This window comes from Numenius arquata, chromosome 11 (assembly GCF_964106895.1).
Source record: "Numenius arquata chromosome 11, bNumArq3.hap1.1, whole genome shotgun sequence".
NCBI classification, from domain to species: Eukaryota; Metazoa; Chordata; class Aves; order Charadriiformes; family Scolopacidae; genus Numenius; species Numenius arquata.
In genome coordinates, this window is record NC_133586.1 from 28,380,376 (window position 1) to 28,395,665 (window position 15,290).

At 38.8% G+C, this 15,290-nt stretch overlaps 1 protein-coding gene across 2 annotated transcripts in view; it reads left to right on the forward strand.

Annotated features, from left to right (window-relative positions):
* The first annotated feature begins 2,673 nt into the window (after window positions 1-2,673).
* Window positions 2,674-15,290, forward strand: part of LCP2 (lymphocyte cytosolic protein 2) — a 31,659-nt gene continuing 19,042 nt past the window's right edge. Inside the window, exons 1-3 of one of the 2 annotated variants that reach the window (XM_074155896.1) lie at window positions 2,674-2,989; window positions 5,942-6,004; window positions 9,555-9,601. In XM_074155896.1, the coding sequence (XP_074011997.1) occupies window positions 2,912-2,989; window positions 5,942-6,004; window positions 9,555-9,601 (188 nt within the window). In that variant the 5' untranslated portion in view covers window positions 2,674-2,911. The remainder of the gene's footprint in view (window positions 2,990-5,941; window positions 6,005-9,554; window positions 9,602-15,290) is intronic. The other variant, XM_074155895.1, reaches the window with a different exon arrangement.

The window sequence follows — 15,290 nt, forward strand, 5'->3', positions numbered from 1 at the left end:
ATGTTGACGTAATGTCAATGTTGCTCAGCATTTGAAAATCTAAGAGCTTAAAATCAGTTTCATGGAAGATTGCCAACTGAAGTATATAACAAATTATACTACAGAACAGATGTATCTTGTGCTGCCTACTTATTGTGACTTCATTTCTTGCAATGTAAAATCAAACTACTAAGATTCAAAGCATGTGATCATCTCCAGCAGACAGCTAGGGTTGTCACCTCTAAAATGTATTTAGTTATCAACCAAATTTCTGCAAATTTCTAGCCTGTTAAACTTGACATTCGTCCCCAGGAACTCTCTGTGGCCCCATCTGTTGGCTGCAATTCATTTAACTACCCTAATGCTCTCCCTGCAGTCATTCTGTCTTCCTCCGTAAAAATCAGCTGTGGTTGCTTCCCAGACATCCTCCCTTACACTCTACCCAGATGTGACTGGAGGTTCTGGCATGGGGGCTTGCACAAGTGTGGACATTCAACTTTTTCTCTCTCAGTGACCATCAGTGTTGAAATGGCCTCTCTGAGCAGAGGACACTGGAGGCAAGAGAAGCACCTGGGAGAAAGTGCCAGTTCTGGAGGTAACAACAGTGACTCTGAAGAGAGAAAGAGAAATAAGAAACAAGTGGGAAAATACGGGAAGAGTGAACAGAAGAACAATAGAAAGAGTGAGGTGATGATGTGTGGCCTTTTTCTGGAATCAAGATTCTCCTTTTGTGGAACACGGGATTTGCCACACTTCACTTCTGGGCCACAGACAGACATTTAAAAGCACCTGTTCAAAACAACTCTGCAGTCTGGTTGGGATTGGGGACCATGACTCATGCATGGTTATTTGCGAGTTCAACAACATTTTCCATTGATATGTTCAAATACATACATAGGTTGGAAATGCAGTTTAAAATTGTTACACTCATCTAACAGTATATCTGAAATTTCAAATGCAGAACCTACAAAGTGATGTTTCCTCAGCAAGCCTTGCTTGGCCACCACATCCTATGTGTTTATCGCATTACAAAAGAAGTTCTAGACAGAGACAAAACTCAAGTACTTGTGCAGCTGGGTTTTGCAAAATGCATGAAATACACACGTAGCTATAACATACTCACAGTGACATAAGCAGGATCCAACCAAATAAAAATGATTAAATAAATGTGTTAGAATTTCTGTGATAGTCACTCTCTAGACAAGGAGATTGACTTTAAACGGTCACAGCTTTTCTCCTATCTATCTCCTCTCATATCTCTGACACGTGTAGGTGTGCTCTTTAGGGACATGGTTTAGTGGTGGACTTGGCAGTGCTAGGTTAAAGGTTGGAATCAATGATCTTACAGGTCTTTTCCAACCTAAACAACTCTATGATTCTATCTCAGCATCAGAATAAATGATGCTATGATTCTGCTGTAACATCAGAATAAATTTTGACCAGACCGATTAGTTTTATATTAGTACAAATGAGGAATAACACAATTGAAATTAGAGCTGCTACGCTGGATTTGGGATAGAAATTAGATTAGAAGGTAATGAAATACTGTAATAGAACAAACAATTTGAAATTATAGCACAGGCTTCTTCCTGTCTGTGTACTGTAAGGAACTTGTTTCTCTGTTGAAAGACGTGGTGTGTGATCGGGTGTGTGAGACGTGTGCTGGGTGATCTTCCCTTACCACTGCTGCTGATGCATCGTCAAAACAACTTCTTCTTTGGGGATTCTTTGTCACAAATTAATTTAGTCCTGTTTCATCCCCAGACCAAGATTTTAAATGGAGAGGTGATGATATTTCTGTGAAGCTGTCAGTGCATGCCTCAGATGATTCATACAGGTAATTTCAAATAAGAACCCGTAAAACACAGCTATATATAATATATTTGATAAATGCTACACAGTTTAGAACAGCTGTTACAGCAGTTTAGTTCTGGAGTTTTAAATACCATGCTGCCATCATTTACCAAAATTTCTCCAGAAAAAGTAAGCTACTTTAAATCAGACTGTTTTAAAAGGAGAACTCGTATACAATACTATAGAGACTTGCAGACACGAACTCAAATACATGCACTTGTATGCAAATATACTTGCAAATTACAGGCGCAAGGTTAGAAGGTCTTCAGTGACTAGAAATAGCCCTGTGTTAATACTATGGTCCTGTGGATTCTTTTCAGACACAAAAATCCTCGTTAGAGGTAGCTGAAAAATGGAGCACCGAAACAATGACAATGTAATAATTATTCATCTAAGCTTGTCCATTTTTTAGTTTCACTGAGAGGTTCCTTATTTGAAACAATGCTGACTGTAACTCCATCCCTTATTCATGCATATCTCCGCACATAGAACTCCAACAACTTCTCTTGTCGTACAAATCGAAGAAAGATAACGTGACACTTCAGGTAGTGAGGTAAGTTGAAGAAGTTTCTCTTAAGTGAACATTTTCTTCTTTGGAGGGGGACTTGTCTGCGTTAGACTTGCACAGAAGCAGTAACCAATGTCTATGCAGATAATATGCCAATGTATTTATACTGTACAGAGTGTGTAAATACATAAATATTTATGTATGCAATTTCAAGCAAATAGGTGCATAGCAGCTTACTTATATGTAGCAGGAAGAACATTTTCAACTCTTTGCTCTGCTTCCTTGTTTACTTATTTATATTCAGACAAAGGAAGTGGTAAGGCTGACTAGCTGACAACTTTTCTGAGAAGAGACCATTTTGTGTTAGAGGAAGCAGTATCTCTCTTGGATGTCCTAACAACTTAGCTCTAAATTAAAAAAAAACCACCAGGTCTCAAACAGAAGTAGCTGGGGTTTAGACAAGGAATTACTGGACAGGCTGGAGGTGGTCACACACAGGGGCCATATGGCTGTTTCATCAATGGTACTGCTATGAACGTTCGCTAACTGCCTGGAGGAGAAAACTTAACAATGGATTCGCGAAACATTCCCCACCGTTCAGACGTGGTTACGTGGAACCCAGATGACTTAGCAGAATATTTTAGGATGGTAAGTTCAACCGTGTTTCGTCTTTGTATGATGGGGGAGCAAACTACTGTAATATTGTTTGTGCTAAATTTACACATTTTTATAGTGGGCAGAGCTTGCTGCAAAACTAAAACCAAAACCACTGACAATTAAGAACCCGAGCTAAACTGGCCAGTGAAATACATCAATGAATCGTGAAAGTGTGTTTTAAATTGGGTAAAGAGAAACTCATGGCTTTTCAGAGAAAATATACACTTTACTACAACAGTTGTTGATATAAAATATATTAACAGCTATAGAAGGCTTTAATGTGTGAAGATTACAAGCTTTCTAGGTTGTCTTCAATGATTTTCAATTAGATTTTTTTTCTAATTGCTCGGTGTTCACAAATGAGCCTCTGAATGTCTTTGCTAATCACATCCACGAGAATCCAGCCAGGAACTTAACAGCTGTGGATACAAAGACTCCTAATTTTTTTAGGCTCAGTTGGAAAAACCTTTCAGCTTTTGGTTTGACTTCCCTATTCTAAAACTTCTTGGGCAGAACTCATGGCTCAAGATTCCTACCTACCCCTTCTTTCCTCTCACTGTTGCTTTTTCTGACATTACCTTGTGTGACGAGCTTGGATCTGCTGTTTCTTCTGACACCTTTTTCACTTGTGACAATCTATAAATTTGATTTTACAATTCAGAGGAGTTTCCACACTGAAGAAGTACTGTGAAAGGCAATATAGGAACTCACTACCAATATTTATCCTCTGCACAGCAGTGCTGACACCTTTGTAATTGCCCAGGAATGCGTAACTGAGCCAATACTGAAATTTCATTTCTGAGTGTTCTCTGTAAATTGCACATTTTTCAGTTCACATCAGAGATAGTGCCTGCTCCGTCTCCCTTGCAACTCCCAAAGTCCAAAACTGTCAGACTGGAATTTAACATTCAGATCTAGCAGAAGATTTGGGAAGATATTCAAGTATTACCAGCACAGCTGGTTACTTTTCAAGTGAGCTGTCACACTAGACTTGTAAAACCTGGAACAGTTTGGGCTTCATTTTGAAATCATGCAAAATTTATTGTTTCAACAGCTCCTACAACTCTATGAGAGTTTTCTTTGGGGAGTTGAGGCAAGCTGGATACAAGAATACAAAACTAGCTAATAAAGACAAGCAGATCAAACACAAAGTCTGTATCTACCAAATCTCCAGAGAACTGAAACTGCCAACTACTTGCAAACCTCTAATTTTCGAATGCAGGGGTTAGTGGCACAGGAAAGTGAAAGGAAGAATTGGAGATGGAACAGATGAGATTGTTATCAACAGGCAGTTTCAGACAAATATGAAAAACATCACAACACTTGTGCATGGTGGTTTGGATCACCATTTCCAAGAGACTAGGAAGGGAAATGGCTTCCTGAAAAAGCTGGTAATGATATCCTTAACAGTGATAAAAGGATTAACTCTTAAGTTCTATCATAACTGAACAGGCCCAGTTACATTAATTTTCGAGTGCTCCCCCTCTACTGATCCAGATACCCTCCAGGACAGAGATAATCTTGGCATTCCACTTTTGGGGAGGTGAATCAGAGCAAAAGCTGCTTAAAGTCATCTAAGAAATCTTTGTAAGACAATAATATCAGCCTAAGTCAGCCAGCTCTGGGCAACTGCCATAAGCGACCAGATCTTCTCCCCAGATAAACTCGCACAATTTCCCTCACACTTATCACTACAGGGTTGAATGTTATACCTTAGCTATGCTTTATTTGCATCTGACTAATTTGTGTTGCCTGCAGCCATATGTTAAAAGACCAGGATTCAAGTCCAAGAGGGAGAAGCAATTGTATTTCCTCCTAAACTGAGATAATTGTGGGATGATTTTCAAAGGACAATCATATTGAAATCTTCTCTCATCTGAAGTGATTGGTCATGACACAGCTGCTCAGATGTTTTCAGGATCTGCTCTCATATAACACCAAGTTACAAGATTACTCCTCAAAATGAGTAAACAGGATAGAACTAAGGAAGGAGATGGTGCTCCCAATAAAATGTTATCTGTCTGCTTTAGGGGAATTATCCCAGCAGCACAAGATCATCTGTCTGCATAACTTTCACTCACTAAAGTTTCAGGCAGGACCAGAGCCATTCTTCTGTCCTGAAGGATCCAAAAAGGCATTTTGTCTGCCCACTCTTTGGGTTCCTTCTGGTATGGACTTGATCAACCTTAAACAGAGAAAATGTATTCCAGCCAGATCAAAAACATAGGCTGTGTTCTCACATTATGCTACTACTGTTCAAATAAAAAAAGACCTTAAGACACCCGCTGGAAACATTTAAGAGTCATGTCTTGCTGAAAGTGGCTAGGTGTTGGGTTTTTTTTTCCTAAGTCCCTCAAATTACTGTTAAATTTTTGCCTGGTAGGACCAGGAGCTTCGTATATGATCAACTTCTAAAATGCATGTCTTTGTCCTAGATGCTATTATAAAACAGAATATTGTGGAAAAGCTTTCCAACTATTATAGGTATTATAGATAATTTCCAGGATTAATAAGCGACATTTCCATCAAGAAGAGGAAGCTTTTTGATCACAATGAGTTCAGCGACTGGCATGAGGGCTTCAGAATTCCAATATATTAAGGTTTTTGCTGTACTTCCTGTTTTCCACAACTGCTCATCCCAGTCAGTACCACAACTATCTATTTTCCACATGTTTCTTTGGGCCAGGCAACTGTGGGGTTGTTTTTAAATATGAAGAATTATATGTTCCTGAATGTTGTTTGGAATTATATGTTCCTAAAACTTGAGGAAAAATCTCGAGTCCACTGAAGAATTTTTGTCTTAAAAATCCACGTTTACAGAACAAAATGAGCCGTTTTGACAGGCTCTAGCATACAAAAGGGTAACTTGAACCATCTACTCTAAGCTAACTATGTCTGTTCTTATAATGAAGGGTGCAATAATCATCTTCTTTTCATTGACAGTTAAAGTATAAGGATTGTGAAAAAGTCGTGAGAAAGCACAGCATAAACGGACAGAGGTTTTTGGTAAGTAGAGCAGTAAAATCCCTTCCTGTCAAATTCCAATGAAGTGATTGTTTTGACTCCTCCTTACTTTGCATTGGCAGATGCAAATGACTTAGCTCACAGGTCGTCACTGAGGTATACTTTACGAGAAGTAAATATCTTTGCTAAAATCAGCCAGACATCTTGCATTAAGTATGGAATGCTGGGAACCCAAGCATGTTGTTTAATATCCACATATTTTAGTATTTTTTAAGCCGACAGGGAAGTTATAAACCCACAGTCTTATCTTGAATTCATCTCTTCCTTTATAGGAACTGCTTGTTTTCAAATACTGACTATAGAAAACTCACATTTCTTAATTGCCCTCTCCTACTAAAGGAGACACAGACCCGGTCAGAATGACTGACGTTCTATTGTAATCACTGTTGCATGACTTTATAGTTAAAATTAGATTTCTTCTGCAGCAACACACAAAATCAATGAAGGTTAAGAGCCCCAAACCTAGTAAGCAGAGTCCCAGTGGGTTTAAATCAACATTGCTCCAGGCTTTACCAACAACTTGGCTTAACTTTAGAAAAGATGCCAGCTTCCATTGGCTTAGCTGCTGTTTTCAGCTCTTAAATACACATCCATGAAGATGTGTAAGGGCTTTGATTATTACTTCATTTTACTTCTTTTTTTTCTCCAAATATTAACTATTCTGTTTTCCCCCAAAGTAGTCATTTTGATCACCTCCATAGTTAGTCATCGTGGGGAAATCTATGCATACCTCTTCTAAAGTCTTATTTTTTATTTACTTGTCCTAATGTATCAAGCTTTTTGACATTTCATTGAAATGCGACGTAAAAGTTTTCAAACACCTTTTGTAGGAAGAGGATATTACACCTCCCTCTTATTGAGTGGAGCCAGAATTATTCAGACGTGTGTCACAGGATTTATCCTACTGACCCCTAAGAAGAGTCTCCTTAGCTCAGGCACTAAGGATCTCTGCCTGGAGTGGGAGGATTATGAAATTCTGAAAGTTTGTGAGATACAAATAGCAAGAGCAATAACTGTGTGATTCCTAAGTGATTTATGTAATCTTTTATTATTTCCAGAGTGTTTCTGTAAATACACAGCTCCAAGTGCAGCATTTCTTCAGAAGCATTCTAATAGATTAAAAAGATGCTTTTCTACTAAGTGAGCAAGCAGCTGCTCATCTCTGCCGAGACTTTTTTTTTAAGCTTTTGACCTACTTGTCAATTGAATAATGCAAAAAAGGTTCGCTTGTTAAGCAGAACAACAAAAGGAGACTTTAAGTGGAATATTCTAGAGTACAATGCAATCTTGCAAAAAACTGCTTCTCTGGATGAATGTTTTTTTCTAAGAAATATCTTTTTACATTTTGTAAGTTATTGGAAACTGCCAAATTACATTCGCACAGAAGAAATTGCTAAAACTGAGAGTTTGTAGGTTTTGTATCTATTGTCAGATCTATACAGTAAACCTGACTGTAAAAATATTGCTGTCATCTTCTTCAGAATAACATCCTGGTTTCAAAGTTGCATTTCTGTATCTACTGGCTACCACAAGGAAAGTCCAGTTGAGATTACATAGGAATAAAACTAGAGGGATTCCATATAACGTATTCTAATAAAAATCCCTAATATTTAAAATGGCAGCATGGCCCTTTTATGAGAGTTTAAACCCATAATATTTGTCAAGTTTATCACCAGAATAGAATTCCAGAGACAAGCTTAAAAAGTCTTCAGCAAAAATTATGATTCTTCAGTAACTCCTGCAGGACATTTTCATAAAGAGAGTACACGTTTTCTGTGTTTTACTCCTGTGGGTAGTCCCAGCGGCAAAATAGTGCTGGAAAACACAGATAGGATTTGTTCTGGCCTGAAAATCCTAGATAGCATTGTGAACCAATGTGCAATTAGAAACTCCTTATTGTTGGCAGTAAGAAAGACGGAAAGAACCAGACTATCAGCCACGTTCCAAAGAGAATTTGCAAAGCTTGTGATCAACTAAACACAACATTTTCTCAAAAGGTTTCATAATGCATGAATCTGTCCTAAACTTGGAGTTGCGCACGATGGGAGAAGAGAGGGGCTAACCCTGCAGGAGCATCAGTGAAGCTCCCACGATTTAGCCCATCCCAGCTAAGGTCAGCAGTGATCTGAAGTCTAACTGCTGTGTTATGGGTGAAGGGGGAAGAAACACTGCCCCCCGACGCCACATCCCAGTTTGTGCGAAGGTATTTGTTAGGCTGCTGAGGCTGCTTTTAAGCCCAAGGAGTTTTCCAGCTACGTCTCCACTAGAACATCTGATTTTACATATACTGTGATGTTATAGATAAGGTTCTTAGACAAAACTCCAGCAAATGGTGCTTGATTTTAAAATTTACAGTTTTACCCTGAAACTTTTCAGTCCTGCACAACTTTGCTTGAATTCACTATGCAGACATGAAGGAATTCAATATATCTAGCTTCTGAAGTCACTTAAATACCATTTTTTAGCTGTACTAAAAAGATGTGAAGGAAAAATAGCATAAAATCAGAATCTCTGGTAGAAGTTTGCCTTCCTTACCAGGAACAGCCCTTTACAAAGGGTGTTTCCTTGCACGTTGCCTTAAAATTACAAGTGTTTAAAAGAGCATTTGAAATATCCTGTCCTTTTATGTTTACTGAGAAGCATAATTCCAAAATTGCCAGGAATAAAGCCACTGATGGTCATTTCAAGCAGGTCATGCATGTTCTGTTGAGCTCACACCTGGAATCAGTAGCGTATGATGTTACCAGGATGTAGCTCTCTATTAATTGTTTGACACTGTCCACTGAGATCAATTATTGTATATCAAGACTTCTTTAATAATAAATATGAAAAGGACACGTTTCCCTGTATGCTAGGTGATGGCAATGTACAATGAAAAGCATTTCCTTATTTTCAGTTCTTTTGAGAAGCAGAGCAGGGGTGGATTTTAACCTTGCCTGTAAGTCAACATGACAATATAACATCAATAAAGGACTGGGTTAGAACCCAAATCGGAAAAGCAAATTACTTGACTTCAAGTTTGCACATAGTCCCGTTAATTTGATATTAATACTGGGAGAATGGTTCATCTGCTGCTGCTAAACAAACAAATTTACCCAACTCTTATCTGGTAAGACCTGGTTTAAGATTTACTTCTCCTTACTGATCTTTTTAACAAGCTATCTTAAAAACATTCTAGCTACGCTTCTCTTTGAAGTTAGATGTGATTGTTTCATTGAAGTCCACTGTATGTAAACAAATACAGATTATGTTTATTCACCTCTTAGCTAGTTTAATACAACTGGCAGCAACATAAAGTAAAATCCAGCATCCAACAAAACAAAAAAAAAATAGAGAGAGGATTTTTTATTAAAATGGGTTCAGTTCTTTTCTAACCCACAGAATGGGCTGTTGTCCTGCACTGCTTTTCCATGCACTTCATGTTCCTGTCAGTTGAAACTTCATGCCCCATTTTTGAATATGCACACTTCTGTAAGGCACAGGGCGTTCCGTGGACAGCTCTGTGATAATATACTATATGTTTCCTTTTCAGAACATGTCTGAAAATGATATTCAGAAATTTCCCAAACTCCGAGTGCCGTAAGTAAAGCCAAACCAATTTAACTCTAAAAATACTCTTAGCTGGTCTGCAGTGAAAACTCATACGAAACGTTGGGCAGACAATTTGCAAGTGATTAGTTAGAGACCTGTTTATTGCACTGCACTGAGACAAAAATAAGAATGTTCCAAAATAAAAGGAGTGTTGTCATGACTGCTCAAGCACAATGATGCAATACCCCAAAAAAATAACGTCTGGGGGACATTCAAAAGGACTTGTCCATAAATCCTTTGGCTAACAGCAGCTATACAAATGTTAAACTTTTTTGTGAGTATTGCCTTTGAAGTATGATTTAACTCTTCACTGCTTAACTGTTGACTTTAACTCAAAGAAAAAAGAAAAGTCAGGTACGCACACAGCAGTTGAGGAGTTCAAGTGCTTTTCATCATGTGCTTTTCCTTTAGGTAGGCGTTAAAGATAAATCACTCTGGAACATTTGATTCAGTGTTAAATGTCTTTGTTGCTCATTTCCCAGTTCCAGACTCCCTCCCTCTCTGCATGTCTCTATTTTGCTATGGGAGATACAGTCTGCTTCACCTTTTCTGAGGCATCAGAGCTTGTGTAACATGTTTTGGTGAAGCAGAGAGTACTGAAAAATTTTGAAATATCTGCGTGGTCTGTCACCTTCGTGTGCTTGTGGGTAAGCTGGTGGCTAGATCTGAGGGCCAGAGGACACTGCTGGTAGGATCAGATAAGCAAGAACTTGAAATCCTCAGACGTGACATTTCTTAAGATCATGTCAATAATTTCATACAATAAATTTCCCGATAATAGGGATTGGTTGTGTAGGATGTATTAGTAAGGGGGCCCAGGTGCTACAAAAAAAAAAAAAAGACTCCCCAATATCTCAGTATTTTTTAACTTACTGTCAATTACAAGCAACTTTTAACTGTGGTTACTGAGACTGAAGGACCAGGGTTACACCAGATGGTCTGTGAAAAACTCATGTTACCATACTGTAAAACACATTGCTTATAATTCTCTGATAATTTGTCCCTCCTTAACCGTCATTTGGCAAAATTGTCTTGTGTTCTCCTTTTTTGAACTTTTGAGAACTTTTCCTTTCAAATTCATGAGTCAGAAGTGGTCGGTGGAAGGTCTAATAAGCACACACATACAGAGATATTAATGTCATAGGTGAATGGTTAAAATGAAATCAAACAATGTGAAGTTGCTCCTGTCTCCTCATCTAATATACTGATACCTCAGAAATGTTTCGAAAATTCGATTTTCACAGTCCACTTACCTTGTAACACTCTAGCAGAAAGTGAATAGACTTTTCTAGTCAGATCTTTTGGGTTTCTCAACAAGACGAGAACTTGAAATCTAGAGCTTTAAAAGAAGAGTGAAGTTTCGTGCACAACCTTAAAAACTGAATAAATACGTAAACTAATGAATCTGAATGAAAGTTCTGGAATTAATGCCCTTGTTCTCAGCTTTCTCCACACTTCAAACATGGAAACATTCACTAGGATATTGTGAATATACATGGAAAAAGGTTGGTGTGATATGGGGTCCTCCATGTAATGCCACTGTTTAAAACAAGAATTTAGAGTTTGAATAGGAAGGAGAACTTGTTGCCATTTAAAACATTCATTTCATTACTTTAGAATCTCCACTCTGAGCAAAACAGAAAGCACTTGCTGTTGACTTCTACTAGAACACATTCACGCCTTACTTTTATATCATAACACAAAACTCACCCAGTAGGAAGTTAGTTCTTCTACAAGCTGAAATACATGGTAGCATCTTGTTGTATTATGCCTGAAACTTAACAACAGTGCTAAAATCTGAGCATATTCTGTGAAAATGCTTAATATAAATAGCAAGCGTCACACTTTCAGCTTGCCAGTGGAATGAAGAAAAAGTGCGAGTACAAGAGAGCTTGTTCTCCAGGACCTTTAGCAGGGTTATGGTGACCTACATGTACTGAGAACAGAACCCAGCACTTGCAACTAGACAAGGTTTGCAAACCACAGCCTACATCCATACAGACCTGCCGAGCTGGGTATGTGGTTTTACTAAATATACACGTTTGAGCAAATCTACTGATCAAGTTTTGAATATAACTGTGTCATTACTTGGGGATGATTCTGTGACTTTTACAAGAATCTTTAAGTGCCTAAGTAGGTAACAGTTGTCATGACAAAGTATGATAGGCCATTTCCTCAATGGAAATACAACTCATACACCCCCTCGATCTTCTGTTATTAACAGAATTATTATTTGAAAGCTAATCTCCACCAGCCATGTTACAGGGGCACATCTTCATAAGCCTTCTTTTTGCTTATTTTTAAATGCATATTTTAAATACACTATTTTGAAATACACTGTTAAAACTCTCCATTAAAAGGCTGAACTCTTTACTGAAAATTTTGCTAAAAATGTTACATATATAAGGGCACCACATAAAAGTGGCTGAGGCATCCAGACAGTCCTGCAGGTCTATTCTGGCAACGCTTTTGCAGGCAAAGGGCTTAATGGTCACTAAGTCTGCACCGAATTCACTGCACCTGCATATGCATCAGCCACACATAGATTTCTCAAGGGACCATAACAAACTCCACAGTCCTTTGACCTCAGCAGGGATTCCCAGTCTTCTTTGTGGTCGCCACCCAACTTTCCTGTGTGCCTGCCAGAAATCCTGAGGTCTTGTACAAAGGATGATTGTCACTGGCGTAGTTAAGGAAATCCATCCCGCGTGTCTACTGAGGCATTATCTCTTGTGGAGAATGGCAAATGAAGACTGAATGAAGACTGAGTTTTTTATGGAGCGCTTGAGAGGATCAAAACCAAAAGCTGTCTTCATCTTTGTGTTATGCATAAAGCTGTGCCAACAGAGCATCAGTAAGCTGGAAACCCACATGCCCTCCTTTCTTTGCAGTATCTAGGCCTCTGAATAAACCCACAAATTTGAAACTATTATTCCATTTGGACCTTCTCTGATAAATATGAAGTTTTAACTTTCATTCAGAATATTTACATTGACGATGCTGTCACTCTTTGGAACCCTGAGACCTCTTGAACTTATGTTGCTATTACAGCAATCTTAGAGAGAAGTTTAGAAAATTAGCTTTGTTGAATGCTCTATTTTGATTTAACATGGAAGCCTTTCTTTCATTCCCTCTTACGTGCACAGTAGCATCAAATTTGTCGCTTAGGCACAAGGTCCCAAAGCAAAAGGCAGAGCACAGCTAACTCCACTCACCACTTCAGCTTCACCCTTTCCTTTAGACAAGAGGGAGGTGGGAAAAGCCACTTGGCCTTTGCCAGTTCTGTGTTGTCCACCCAGAGCAGCCCAACTACATGGGGAAGAGGGAGTGAAGAGGGATTCTTGGACTAGTTTAAGGTTTCAGTTCAAAAGGTAGTATTTGGACACATGCTGAGCTTCAGGCACTTCCTCAAGCTAAACAGAAAATGCCACCACATAGAATTTGTACTTGAATATATACATTTCCATTTGAAGATACAGAGTATCAGCTTTAATTCACTTGGTAACATTTTACTTTTACGAATACTACTCATATGTTAAAAATTCAAACATAGTTGCTATTCTATGAAAAGTTATATCCCTATCTGTACCAGTGACCTACATAGACCTGCTATGGCACTGCTGAAGGATCTTTGAAGACCTGATACTGCATGATTACGTGTGGTGGAACCTAGTCTCCAGGTTCCAGACCACAAAGAGTTTTCCCTACTTCGCTTGTTCACAGATTTAGCGGAAATCTACGGCCCAGGAGACATTCAGCCATTATCCCAACATTATCACGTTGCCACAGACCTTTAAGGAGCAGCAACATTTGGGCCAAGCAATCTATTGGTAGGAATGCCCAACACATACATTTTCTCCCTCTTCCCACTGAGAAATTAAAATAAATAATTGTGGCACGACCATCAGATTTAGGCACTGGGTTGTCATGAATGTAGCTGTCATCCTAAGTAAGAGATAGCATCACGGCTGACCTAAGAACTGATTCAGTTATTAATAGCTTAGCTCAGTTGTAACCTCGTTTCTTCAAACATACACTATGCTTAACAATAGGCTTTTTGTAATATTATGAAAAACTGTTAAAAACTGTAGTGTTATGTTTTTTCTTGAACTCTTGTACTTGCTATATCTTATAAAAGAACTACTGAAGTTAATATTACTACCAGCAGGTTAACATACACACCTGAAGCTTCCCAAACACCACACTGCATCCTGAAAGAGCAAGCAGCACAGTGGTGAACCAGGGAAGGGATATGGTGTATTTTACACCGAGCAGACACTGCATATCTGTCTTAAGCATTAAATGAAACTCAGACCTAATCATAAGGGTGTAATTAACATTTTGCTATAAATCTAATGAAGTGAAAGGCCAATATTCAGCTTAAGGGACACATGGAGTTTTCTTAATGCTCATTATCACAGTCACAGAAGGTCATAAGAATTTATACTTGTGGATAACAAACCTGAGTCTTGAAAAATATTTCAAACTACATTCAACAGAATGTGCCTTACTTAAAGTGGTCAGAATTAATAAACAAATAAAAGCAAAGATCTCATTCAAAATAACGTTGGTGGTTGGTCAATACCTGAACCGCGATCTGAACACTGAAATTAGTCTTTGCCACTTTTCATTGTTTACTATCCTGAGAGAAAACACTTCTAAGTTTTTGGTAAGCCCAGATACTATCACAGGCTGTTGATGCCTTTGGCGGTCCTCAGTGGCAGGTCACTAGCAGGTCTCAAAACTGAGATGGAAATTTTCAGCCTTGCTCAGAAAGCTTATGGCATATCCCGTAGCACTTGTGAAAATTTCCAGTAATAAAACAAAAAAACCCCATCATTGCACTAAAGTACATAATCGCATCTGCCAGTTCAAACATGGTGAGTGTGCAGAGTTCTGAACGGGACACATCCAGAGCCTACAAACATGGCACAGTCTGAGAGTCGTTCTACTTCCAGGAGAGACAAAGCGCAAACCAAAAAATTAAGGAATTTATGGTGCCCTTCTCTTCTAAAAAGTTATGTCTTGGGCAGAAGTGAATGTGTGGGCTCTCACACATGCTCTCTCAGGTGGGATGCTAAAGGCTGTTGAAAGGCTTAGAACATAACTGATATTCAGTCAGTTTTGAAGCCAACATAACAGCACTGCTATAAAAGTCTGCCCAACAGACTTTTCTCAAAGGCCAAAACCAAGACTATCACAAACCATGCTCTTGACAGCCTTCAATATACAACATGCAACTGGCACTATGGGACTTTGCCTTCCCTCTCTCTCACACATCTTAAGCCCTTTATCCCAATATAGGTAGAATGGATTCTACTCACAACAACAATATCTGCAGTGAAGTGAACAAAAGCCAGTTTTAGAGTACTGCTTTGGGGGCTGCTGTGTGGTGTGGGGTTTTTTCAATTTTCGACTTCCTGCCAGTTTGAAGCTCAGTGTCTGGTGGAGGAGGTCGAAAGAGAAAGAGAAGTCTGAGTAACATTTTCTGCAAGTGCTGTTGCCTTATCCTCTCCTATCATCCACTCCCACAACTCAGAGAGCAGTGTGGTTTTGGTACTTCCTTCCTCACATGGCTACAGGCTCCGCTGCTCAGTGCGCCCATCTCTAATAATGTTCCCTCTAAAGTGTTACCATCCTAAACTTTGCTTTTTTCTAACAACCCATCTGAGCCATC